This window comes from Neodiprion virginianus, chromosome 5, assembly GCF_021901495.1.
Source record: "Neodiprion virginianus isolate iyNeoVirg1 chromosome 5, iyNeoVirg1.1, whole genome shotgun sequence".
Lineage (NCBI taxonomy): Eukaryota > Metazoa > Arthropoda > Insecta > Hymenoptera > Diprionidae > Neodiprion > Neodiprion virginianus.
The window spans coordinates 22,612,182-22,626,001 of record NC_060881.1 but is presented as its reverse complement, the minus strand read 5'-3'; the positions used below and the strand labels follow the sequence as shown (position 1 = coordinate 22,626,001).

General features: G+C 37.5%; 1 protein-coding gene across 9 annotated transcripts in view; it reads left to right on the top strand.

The window, feature by feature from the left end:
* Window positions 1–11,227, top strand: part of LOC124305832 (protein tramtrack, alpha isoform) — a 55,295-nt gene extending 44,068 nt beyond the window's left edge. For 6 of the 9 annotated variants that reach the window (XM_046765721.1, XM_046765720.1, XM_046765726.1 and 3 more), the window contains exons 5-7: window positions 6,355–6,617; window positions 6,869–7,144; window positions 8,042–11,226. In XM_046765721.1, the coding sequence (XP_046621677.1) occupies window positions 6,355–6,617; window positions 6,869–7,144; window positions 8,042–8,197 (695 nt within the window). In that variant the 3' untranslated portion in view covers window positions 8,198–11,226. Of the gene's footprint in view, window positions 1–6,354; window positions 6,618–6,868; window positions 7,145–8,021 lie in introns of all 9 variants that reach the window. The other 3 variants (XR_006908457.1, XR_006908458.1, XM_046765728.1) reach the window with 3 other exon arrangements.
* The last annotated feature ends 2,593 nt before the right edge of the window (window positions 11,228–13,820 follow it).

Sequence of the window (13,820 nt, the reverse complement as noted above, 5' to 3'; positions counted from 1 at the left end):
ATCGCGAATCAACCATTTACTGGCACACATTTTATGTTTGTGATTTCATTTCATTTGAACGAAGCGCACCTCCGCCGGACGATGAAAGTGACAATGACAATAAAAGTAGCCATTGATAATAATAATGGAAATAACAATTACATCACTTTACACGATATAAAGAGAATACTGACCTAAAAATCTATGTGTCTGTATAATATTGCGATCGTATATTGGTAAGAAGCGAATAAGATGCAAAGTAGTCACAGGAGAAAGAAGGAAGAAAGGAATTTTCAAAGTATACGTACAACATACCTTACAGCGACTGCCGTTTACACGTCCCATATTGGTGTAGGAAACCTTCGGCAAATGTTTATCAGGTCAAGCTAGTTCATCTGTGAAACCCACACACGTAAGACAGTGATATAAATACGTATGAGCGATTTTCTTTCGCTCAATTGGAGCTTACAATTAGCATCAGTAGTAGTAGCAGCAGCAGCAGCATGAGCAACAAACGGATTACATATGGGAGACCTCATGCACGGCGCAGATGTCATTCATTCGCATCACTCACATTAATTGAATATAATCAGTAGTTCCCTATCAGTCAGTACTTACGTAAAGTGAGTAACGAACCATCCTTACGTGCCTTATACTGCATGATATTTGACGACGACGACAACGACGATGATGACGATGATGATGAAGTTTAATTGTAAAATAGGTGAACGGTGAAATTTTACATCCTAGCAGCATGCGTGTATTTTTTGATATAGCTACACGGCGATAATTCTCGAGAATACGGATTTTGCTTCTCTTATATACGATCATTCAACCTTTAGTCATACGACGTTTAACTACTATCTAAATTACAGGGCATATGGGCGTTAGTAGTAATCGAACAACTATAATTTATACTTAACCACGCGCACTCACATCGTTATACGCTTATACATTGTATCGTGTTACGTGTGCAGCGTTTTTGTCGTACGTGTTATGTAACTTATACCCGCACTGCACACATACCTGTAGGTATTAGGTACACGCAACTGCATAGTATGCTGTTTGAATTACGAAAGATGAGTAAAAACACGTCATCTCTGTTTCTTTCCGTTCTTCCTATTTGTATACCTTTGGTCACTTTTTAGTTTTTGTTACTTACATTTTTTTTGGTTTTCTCTTCGATTACGGTTAGACAAATATTGTTCTATAAAGACTCGGCTGATGTTGATACGCAGCTGCGCGCGAAGGTATTTTTATATGCGTGTGTTTGATCGTATATTCGGATAAATTCGATAGATATTTATAAGAGAATGACGAACTCTTGCAGTCAACTGTATGTACATACATATATCTACATATCATGCACACATACGATATACAATTGTATTAAAAAAAAAAAAAAAGAAATTAAAAAAAAATAGATCTGCAGTATAGAGAGATATAAAATATATGATGTCGATAATGATAATCATTTTCTTGCGAGTTTTGCAAAATTAATGGTGTTGGGCCACGGTATTATACATATGATTAGTAATACACACACGCGCGCATACACACACATATCTAGACATTTTTGTATGCAGATACACCCACGAATATCGGTGTATCAATATCATTTCTAATGTATTGCGCACCGATGACTTAATGTATGCAGTAGGTAGTACATGCTAATGAAAAGCACGTTGAATTTATTAGTCGAGACGATTACCTAAAGCGGACAATTTAGCATGCTTGTTCATGCACAATCGATTCCATTATATTCTTCCAGATGCAATGCTTAATACACTTTATTATATAAATAACGAGCGAGTAGAACAGAAGGCGACAAACTAAAAGGATTTAGCGCACACTTAAATTATAGTATCAAATCAATATTATTACTACTACTACTACTACTACTACTACTACTACTACTACTACTACTACTACTACTACGACTACTACTACTACTACTATTATTATTATTATTATTATTAATATTAATACTAATACTAATACTATCATCATCACCATTATCATCGCGGTTGTTATTGTTACTTTTGTTATTGCTATTACTATCATCATCATCATCATCATTATCATTGTTATTGGAGCCAACGTTATAAAAATATATACATAATGATAACATAGGTATAAGTTTCTATACTTGTAATAATAATGATGATGTATTAATAACATGTACACTAATATTCACTAATGCCTCCCCCTTCCGGCTACCTTGTTTTTGGTCCGAAACAAAGTACGAGTTCGATTCTGTACGAATTATGTGACAATGACTGCCAATCCCTCATAATTCGTATAGAATCGAGCTCACATTTTGTTTCAGGTCGAAAACAAGGTAGGCGGAAGGGGGAGGCATTAATGAATATTACTGTACCTATAAATAGCAATTAATATAATGCGGATGTACAGAAAACCGCGGGACAAACGTTTCTCAAAATCGGGTCAATCTTATGGATACATACATATACCTACGTCAATGTAGACATGTATATACACATGCTATGAGTTTGACGAGAATGTAGATATATTGAATGCAGTATGCGTGAGCCGTTAAGAATTGATGGATAACATGAGGGGTACGTGGAAATTGTCGAAGGAAAAGAGAAATGCAACGAGGATACGACTCAGCACTAAACCGCCGTGTAAAACAATGAAAGCGACTAGGTAAACTTGAGGACAGTGAATCTGAGACGGCTAATTTTTTACACTAGACGGTTACGTTGGCAATACAGAGAAACCTACAGCGCCATAGTCGGTCGCGAACGCGAAACAAACTCAATCTCAAACAAACTTGACCGCCCAATCTAACCTTAGAATACCGCGGGGATAATGACTTGTTGGATTGACCCGTATTCTAAGGTTAGATTCGACGGTCATGGGTTTATATTACGTTTATTGAGATTGAGTTTGTTTCGCGCTCGGCCGACTGTGGCGCTGCAGGTTCCTCTGTGTTGCCAACATAACTGCCTAGTATAAAAAAATAGCCGTCTCAGATTCATTGTTCCCAAGTGTACCTCCTTTGTAACGTATTCATACTTTCGAATATTACTTATATTCCGAAATTACTTTTTCTTTTCACTTTCGTATCTACGTCCCTACTCTATTCTATCCGATTTGGTACGTAATTGTAATTATACAGAGCGAATTTCTAAAGACTGCAATCTCCGTCGTCTGTTAAAACTTAATGCGCATGCGCTACAATTCAAGATCGGCTGTTCGCCAATGCAACCAACAGTCATAAATATAAACAACAATTTGTCGCGTACATGTAACCTCAAAAATGTTGACAGTTGTCGGTGGCAGTTATCCTTATTAATACTCAATTCACAACTGTCAAAATTTGTGAGGTTAGAGACACTTAGTAACCTGGCAAACACCCGCTCTTGGATTTTAGCGCGTGGACATTAAATTTTAGCAGCTTAGATCACGGACCGCGTACTAGTTAGGACTTCACTCTGCGTATAGGCGACGGCAACTTCAGTCGCGCCAAACGTGGCGCGAATCGCATCGGTGCTGAATTACCTTATTGGGAATGGGGGATCTTTCTTATCCAAAATTTAATGACTACCGACAAATGTGAGAGCGTGTCGTTCAACTTGTCGCGACAATACGCACAAACGTATTATATGTATGCATAGAGGAGAATGAATTAAAAAAAAAAATTAATTGTCTTCCACTTAAAGATTTCTACTATTTCTAAATTTCTATAATTTATACACGCATAGTAAAACATAATTTAAGTTCACTTTTCTTGTTCTTCCTTTCACTCGTGTTTTTATTTCGATCGTTTCTATCGTACCGTAGCTTCTGCAGGCCGGGCTCAGTCGAATAAGGGTGGATTATCGTCGAAAGGATACTTACGTTGAAACATTTGACTTTTTTTCTTATTAAATTTCGTGCATTCTGAATAATTATACTCGTCACGCAGAATTAAATAAATACACATGTTGAACATGATTTTCTTTAGTTCTTACACACATTACGCACAACAGTGTGACCATCCTGTTCTCTATTATTTAGTTTTACCGTTACTATTACAATCATCATCATCATCATCGTCGTCATTATCATTCTTATCTTTAATCTTATGTTATAAAACGTTAAATTTATTGTTTTATTTCTAACTTGAATTGTAACGTCGAGTATTACCTAGCGCATGTATAGTTATTATATCATTTTCGTCTGTTATTAATATATATTAAAACGTTAAGAGTTGGCATGCATCGAGACAAGGGAAGAAGAATTAATAGGGAAGGGAAAGAAACAAGTACCATTATATTAATTTTCTATGCAAATATTTTATTCAACGTTGAAGGTGATTTACTATTTTTTTTTCTTTCTTTCTCTTATACTTTCTTTCTTTTTCCATTTTCCTCTGTCAATATTCCTACATTTTTGAGATAATGTAATGATCTTTTGAAATTACCTGCCAAACGCCACAATATGAATATAAACCTGGCGGAACATTTCCCTGCCGTGTTTTTGTATTATTTCTTCGACGGTCGCAAAAGCTGATGTAATGCCGAGAGAAATGGTAAAGAAAAGTACAAATAGTAAATAAATGCAATAGCGGGAAACAAAATGTACGGGGAGAATTTGGTGTACCGGATATTGTGTAGGATTACGATCGAATTTACGGGGTAATCTGTAGTTTTTGGAAAAAAAAATAACAGAGGAGGCATGGTCATAAAACCGATCTGATCCGCTCTTTCTACTCCAATAATTATTCCGTACGCTTATCATTGTTCCGCAAAGGCATTCATACGACGCACATGTGCACACGGATCAAGGCGTATTGTATTACTACTTTAATACCAATTATTAATTCTTTTATGTATTATTTCTATTTACTCTGTCGTTATAGTAGAAATATATTATTGTCATCGTCGTCGTCATCGTCATTGTTATTATTGTTATTATTGTTACGAGTACATAAATATCAAGTAAAATATTTCATCTAAACGAAACAAAGCAACAATAAAAAAAAGGGCAAAACGAAAGTATAAATTATATAACTGTTCATAATTGGCTTATATTAACAAAATTATTGTTATCGGACAATTATAATAACAACCGCTACTCTACTACTACTACTACTACTACTACTACTACTACCAGCTGTAATGAATAACACCTGTCCTTTTGAAGGGTCAATATTATGATTTTATTTTTTTATTATTGTATAAAATAAGAGAATCAACTAATTTACTACACATGCACTCGCAAATGCACACAAGATATTGCAGAAGAATAGATTATTTGATAATTCGACGAGAACATAATAAAGAAAGAAAAAAAAAAAAAAGTAAATACATTACAAAAATCATCTACTGGTATTCGTTAGCTGGTATTTTTTTATAATAATATATAGTATATACATCCATGCATACACATGCATGTACCACGTTATCATCGATTATATATCGTATGATGTGCCTAATTCTCGGTGCCTGCCGCGGCGATCCGCATTGCTGACTACTGTTCACCCAAAGCACAAAGAGGAAAAAATAGAGAAAGTGAGAGAGTGAAGTGAAACAATAAAAATTATGGAACAAAGAAAAGAAATAACAAAGAAACAAGAAAGAAGTGAAATAAAGTATGACAGTAACAAGAAAATATATAAGTATATATACCTATATAAACTGAACAACAAAGAAATATAAAGAAATATAAATAAATATATATATACACGTACAATACTAGTAATAATAATAACAACAACAACAACAACAACAATAATAATGATACAAGTAATATTATTTTCATTTGTTTTTATCTAATTGTAGTATCTTTGTAACTCTTTGTGATATACATTGCAATAATCTACTGGACCCAAACTTTTTTTCTGTATCATTGAGCACATTCTCCATAGAAGAAAAAAAAATATATATATATATATCGAATTGATAACAAATAAAACCACGACAACGCTTCTATTCTCTACGAATACCTGTCATATCTTCCACGCTCTCAACATATGTACACTAGAACCTCGATTGACCGGTCAGCTGATTAACCGTGAATAATTACACGACGTGCTGCTGATACTTCCACACTTCAATCGAGACAAGTATAAACTTGTTCAAACTACATTGTAGTCTTAATTAGTCTTCACAAGAGCTCGTATATGTATTACTTGTTCATATTACTGTACGAAATAAAAACTTATTACATATTTTAAATTCGAATTATCCGTGGACTCTCCGGTCTCATCTTCCCGGATAATCAAGGTTCTACTGGTATGCAACAGCTGCCCGCCAAGTAAAAATAAATCTTGGTTGGGGTAAAAGGGGACGAAAAAAGAAGTAAACTACCGACAAGAATGCAGAAAAGATTACACATCGCCGTTTGCTTTCGGTAATGTTACAGACAACCTGCCCTGCAATTTGCCGAGCGACATAACGTTCGAGATATGCACTTCGCCCGCCAGCCGAGACGACGCTTCTTTGTATGCGGAGACGGGGGTCGGTGCGGGGGTCGGTGAGTCGTCGTCGTCGTCGTCGCCGTTCGTGAAAACTGAGCGCATCGCAAGCGGGGTCCACTTTTTGACCGACCAAGAGGAGGACCAGCGGCAGGATCTTGTCGGGAAGTCCGAGCTGAGCGTGGAAACGGAGCCCGAGGTCCGGAAACAGGTTGGTCCCGAGTCCCGAGTGATCCCGATGCATGGATGGACGTATGGATGAGAGGATACCTCCGAGGAGGCTCGTTCGTCCCCCGGATTCCCGCCGCGCCGGTAACGAGAGGGGGTAACGAGCGGGGCTCCTCGGAATTTTACATGAATTATTGGTCAATATTTATGGCTCTAAACGTGCTGTCTATCGGTCTATAGTCGAGAAAGTTGAAAGAGATACAAATATCCAGAATGGAACATATATTTTACAAGCTGCTGGAGTACCTCATACAAAACGATGGTTCCGTAGTCTGCAAATGGTGCGGCGAGGTCCTACCCTCTCGAACACGGTGGTACAGGCACAAGTACAAGCTCCACGTGTCGACCCAGGTCGCCCAGCCGGCGCCCCTCTTCAAGTGCCACAGCTGCAACGCCTACTTCAAGTCGCGGAAGGGATACATCGGGCACCTGAGCTCGAGGCACTCCGACAACGAGAACGACGAGAACAGGGAAGAACCGCTGAACAAGAAGACGCGGAGAACCTCCGAAGTGAGCTCGGATACATATATATATATATATATATAGACATTATACGTACCTGTAACACGTTACACGCATTTTCCTGCGCAAAGCGCGCCATATGACGTCGCGGCGTTTACGATATCGCGGAATTGAACCCTTTGAGTCGTACGTTATTGTGCTACGTCAACTTTTATAACAAGATAGTATTCTTTGGTTTTTGGGGTTACTGATTACGAATCTGTAAGCAGATTTAAAAAATTCAAGATGGCGGGTCCAATGAGGCGGACGAAAATTTCAAATCGAATCCGTTCAAAAAGCTCTATGCAGGGGCCTTCGTGGTAGCTGATTGGATTCGCCATGGTAACTTTCAAAATCTAATTTCAAATTCGTCGTCAACGACCTCAAAAACCATTGGACAGAGTTTTTTCGCCGGATTCGACCGAATTTGAAATTTTTATCCACTATACTGGATCCACCATTTTGAATTTTTTTAATACGCTTTCAGATTCGTAATCAGCTACCCCAAAAACTTGTAATTTATGCCAAACATGTATACGTGTAGAGGGATAACGTTCTCGGAAATAAATTATTCCTTCAATTTACACGATATTTTCAATCAATTTTTTTCTAACAATCGTAATTCACATTGTATCGTAATAATTACTCTCGAGTATTGAAAACCTGTTAGTATACCATCAGAAATGGCAAAAAACTGCAAAGAAATATGTTGAAAAGTTCTCTGAACATAAAAAATATGGATATAAAATAGGTAGCAAAAATACCGACCACTATGACTCAAAGGGTTAATCTGTGTATTAAGTAATATTACATCGCATAATTATTGGTTATGTTGTTTTGCAGTATCGTAGCCTGTATAATAATGAATAATGTACTATGATCGAAGCGTCGATTTGTCGATTACAGCAGATGGGAAAAGGCCCGGACTGGGAACAGCAGAGGGAAAAGGAGGAGAAACTTGTCGCGGACATAATCGACAGAGTTAAGCGGGAATGCGAGGCTCAGGGGGAGACGGTCACGAGGCGGGGATATTCAAGAAGGTCAACGGTGATGAACAGCTAAGACAGGTTCATTAAGATCAAATTTCTATGCTGAATCGCTGGAACCTTTGCGAGAAACACGGTCCGTTTATCCACCCGACGACGTTACACGATCAGGTGCAACGCAATCTATACAGTCGTGTGATACACGCGTACGTGCATACATACGTGTGTCGAAGATGCGCCTTTTTCTCTCGAAATCGGAATAATTTTCGCCTTTCTATAGCGAATTTATTTGCAATCTCGTTCCGTTCGTGCGTATCGATTTCCTCCATCCTTGGTATTTGTAATAGGTACCTCTCCCTTATTTTCTTCCTACATATTCCTACGTAACAAATCCGTCGCTCAGAAACTCGAGTGCCGGCATAGCCGATAATCAAAATTTAAATGATACGCGTACACGTTTACGCGTATCTTACAGATGGGTACGGGTACGCAAGTGCATAGTTCCGCCTATACATATTTCAGACTACAGGTATAACGTAAAGTAAGCGTATGTACGTGCACAGGTACATAGATACGTTGTACCGCTTGATTTAAACGGAAAAGCGAATGAAACTGTGTTCTTTTACCTATATTACGAAACATGGAAAGTTCCAGAACGCCGTTGGTTGATTATAATTCCCACCATGCGTTATATACACTATTGTAATTAATTCGGCGAATCGCTGTGTCAAATTAAACTAATCATCGCCCGTTAGCCTGTAGGGTACGGCTAGGTGTAAAATGAAAATAAGCGGAATTGTCTTATATACCGGATATTACTTACCTTTACTAGAATAGAAAGAGAATATTTTTGTTCAATAATTATTCGAACGGTAGGTATACACGTTATACGTGATGGGTAACGAGTATACCCACCCTGTGCGCCTATCGATCGACCGATCGAGCTGCAAGCTGTATCGCAAGTATATAATGGATACAATTTGTGAAATAACGTATACCCACACTTGGATTTTCGAAGCCACCGTGTGCTTGTCTATTTACCTATTCATCTATTTGCTCGTTCGGATTCGCTTCGGTTGTATATAGGGAATTCGGGTTGTTGAAACGTCTTCGAAATAACTATAAATTTTTAGTTTTGTCTCGCGCGCACTTCCGAGGACGTCGCCAACCACGTGATTAGTTTCTAAAAATGATATGAATCCCCAGTGCCAAATGTACATCTTCCCAGATTTGTTGTTAATTTATTGTTTGGATCGAGTGTTTTGGCGGTTCTATGAAATCGACGTGAAATTACCAGGTACACTCGGCTGTCCAAAAAGTACTGAGCCGAATTGAAATATTGTTATGTATACGTATATATATTGTTATGTATTAGGTATATACACTAACTAACTACTATATTTTGACAAGAAAGTATGACTTCCAAACTATACAAGTTTTCCTTAGTTTAGTCGATATGCATACGCTGCAGATGGATTAAACATATATTCCATTCGCGTACACGATATCACGTATATCAGGTATATATACGTATAATACATAATCTATATGCGTATACGCGTACACATCGAGCGAAATTAATTATTACCATTGAAAATATAACAATATATAATTGTAAGGAAATCTGTCCATTTTTTGAAGATATTTTAATCTTTATTAAGGTCCGTGTATTCGAATATGGCAATGCATACAGGTGTGAGTATGTGTAGAAGAGATGCGTACACCTATACACGTTATATATATTCGGATGACGGTGTGAATAAATTAGAAAATATAATGATAACACTATTAATGTATGCGTATGAATAGATACGCATACCTATATTTATAATATATTCTTGAATCTGTATGTAAAATACTTATTACACCATGTATCTATGTTCTTCCTACGTACAAGTCATCTCCATACTCTCTTTGTGATTTTAGTGTTATACGATTATACCTTGACACATTATTATATACATGCGATATGATATTCATACTAACTATGTATATATAATACAAGCTCAGAGTACTTACAGCGTCGAGCACAAGCCAATTACAGTACCTAATAAATACCCAACCTATTTACTTAAGGCACCGGCAGATCCGATGAAACACACAAATAACTATATTCGTACCGTCTGTCGAATTACGAAAAACAGTTCGATTTTTGTTTCAATGTGATTGATTACCCCTGCAACCAGGCGGTATATCCCCGGGAAACAATTACTCTGAGACTCGAGTGCAACAATATTTGTATCTATGCAAGATTCTTCCATTGTCGATACCGGTAGAAGCCTAACGTACGCAGCTTATTATATTATATTATATTATATTATACTATATTAGCGTCTTCGTACCTATCCCAAGAGTCGGATCGACCTCTTCCACCGCCGTACGTAATAGGTATATTACAAATTAATCATACTACATTGAGGTTGGCTCGAACAGAAAAAGTATATATTTAGTATCAATAATAACGATCAAACCAAATTCTAGTCTTCGTTATGTCGAATCTCAATTGTTATTAATGATAATAATAATGATATACATTATGGATGAAAGGCTGATTTATCGTTTGAACAGGTGCTTGGAATTGAAATTGAGAAAAACTACTCGAATAAGTGTGTTGCAACACATGCTCTCTTGCAATCGTGTGTGTATAATGTGTAAGTGATGAAAAAGTGTTTGTTCCTGCGTAGAATTGCGTATATTATCTTAGGTATTTGTGTGCAGCTGATCGGTCAACCAGCAGTGCACCAACTAGGATTATACCTACGTTTATTTCTCAATTTGGGCATCTCGTACGTTATAGAAACGGATAATGTACCGGGGAGTAGCACGATTGAATGATTTGACGAATGATTGAATAATCTCTATGTTTGTAATCTAAAATTTTTAGACATTAGAGAAAAGGGAAGGGATGGAGAACACAACAGGGAGTCAATCACAAAGGCGAGTTGTTATGCTACATCTGCCATCCGTGTGCTTGTTTCACTGGATGCAGTTAACAGTCTGACGTCTAGTCGTTGCCAATACTGTGTACGATATCATTAAAAAGAAAAACCAAACTTATAATACTTGAGAAATAAATGACTGACGTGTCCCTTATCTATGAGCATTATAATTCGAAGTTGAAGAATTTTCTTCGAACTCTCCTTAGCGGTACGTGATCTCTACGTTTCCTGTATAAAGGCGATAGGTGAGGATATTGCGTCTCATGGAATAGAGACTACGGAAGGCGGCATAAACAAACTTGGACATATTATACGTCGTTCGGGAATAAGACCAAATTAAGGTAGAGACTGAATGGTCGTCTTACCTCGCCAAATAACTTCTCACACGCACAGGACCGAAGAGCTGTGATGTGGTACTTGAACGTGATCAAAAAATATAACAGGCGTCGGAACACCCACAATTCTTTCCATCACGTCGCGATTAACATCCGAAAAAGTGACTCACACAAGGGGATTGTATAATTGAATAATTGTATCGTTGATGCTGTATGTCTGAATGCCTACTGAATGTCGACTCAAGACTTACGCCGACGCGACATATGATATATATTCAGCTCTAAATTTACTCGTCGATGTAGGATATCAAATTTTAGTAATTACACACATATTATACTCATACTCTGTGATTTAGACTTTTGCTGGCAAAACATCGTAGGGTCATCGACTGGCAAAATACAGCAAGATTTCTCTCATCTAAATTACGGTTGCAGTATAATCCATTTGCATAAATTGATTCTGCGTATTTCGAATATGCTTGAAATTTACGAAACAAACTGTAAGTGAAAGACAAATCGAAAACACGTTTCGTTTATCGATAACATCAACGAAAGAATCGTTACTGATTTTGAGCAACATTCAATATATTTAAGGGTTCTTGACTTCCAGGATGTATAGTAATGTTTTTCGGTTTCGTACATCAGACAGAGACACAAAATTCTCGTTTATGTTTCGGCCCATTGACCAGGGCTCTTCCTTAGAAATTAGACATACACAAAACTCAAATTGAAAAAACATAGCCATCGGAAGCAATTCATGTAAGGGAAAGAATAGCCAAGTCCTCAACGTAAAATCAGGTGAAAATCACTTCTGCTTGTTTGGATCTTTAGGTACCATGACCACAGTACAGATTTTTTCAAAAATTCAGTACAACTTTCGAACTAATACCGGATTCCTACACGGCCGTAGAGAAGAGGGAAGAAATTTCACACATTGTCAGTGTTTGTCAACGATGTTTTACAGCATTTGTCCCTCATTTCTGTGAAACGTCGCGAAATAGACTTGTATAGTGCAATGCGCCTGACACACTTTCGAGAGGCAACCTAACACGCGTAACAGTCGGTCATATGATCTGGGACGTTGACTGAAGAATATAAAGACAGTTGCCCTAATGGGCTTTGGTGTGACAACCGAAAATCGTCGTACGCCTGCGCCCCCTGAGATGTTACAACGGTAGAGTTGAGTACTTATTGCAGAACATCAGGAGTTACCGATTTCGACAAGATGCTAGCTGCATTCACCTTCCGAGTAACACAGCTTCGCAATGGTAAGCCAAAGCCAGGACTTAGTGTGTACTTACCGACTTGGCGGCGATACAAGAAATTAATAATAAGAATAAATTTCTTCCAAAATTTGTGGCAAAACAGTGATTTAATTGAAGTATAGGTATCCGAGAGAAGAATGTATACATAGATCATAAATAATAATAGATCAGATGTAATAATGATGCAGAGACCAAAATGTATACATGTATGTATATGCGGTCCACGTACATACAATACTAATATATGGGATCCATTATCCAGGAGCCAAACTATATTATCTACAATGATACGGCTATAATATGAAAATGGAAGAATTATTTATCTCGGAATGGGATTCTATTCGACATGCGCTCGATGTATTCCATAACAATAATATTCATAATTATTCTAACAACTTTTCATTTGCTCTCTCGGTCTTGAATTTTCTTACGCATAGAATCGAAACGCTGATTTGGCTAGTCGCGAGTGAAGTATCTCCGTTGGGTAGAGAAGCAGAATTGTTTTCAAAAAGTCTTCGTATGGAAAAAAATTCAGAGTAACTGTAATACATCACGTATGCGCTAATTTTTATCGAGATAAAATGGATGCTCCGTATATGAGACAGTATTTAACGCAGTGTCCTGATTTGAAGATCTAAAGAGGTGATTGACGGGGATTTTTTTTTGATAGGGAGAGAAAGAACGAAGCTTCTTAAAACTTCGAGTGTATTTTAACACACATTTGAAAGGTACAAGCAAAAATTTTTATCATCCAACTGTCGCAGAACGGCAGCGTTATTAGCAGACCCGTTAACTGATGAATATATGTCTTTAGTCAAAGGCTGACCATCGAAGGACCTAGCTGCTTGAATCGGCAGAAAAGTTTTGTAATGTGTAAACTAAAATCATGATACATCTTGTCATATCATGCATCATACGTCATACATCATACATAGTATTATAGTTCAAAACCATAGTTTGGATAATCGGACTTTCAGAAAGTGACGTCACCCAAAATTTTTTTTCTCTTGACGCCATCGATCTATATACACGAAAATCAGCTAGTCGAATTCCTCAGTCTGGAAACAACCGCGCAGTAGAGCGGACGTATGAAAATCGCGCTCGGCAGATTTCGGGTACCAGGTTCTTTACCTTCTGGATCCTGCGCTCCGAGTCCGCTT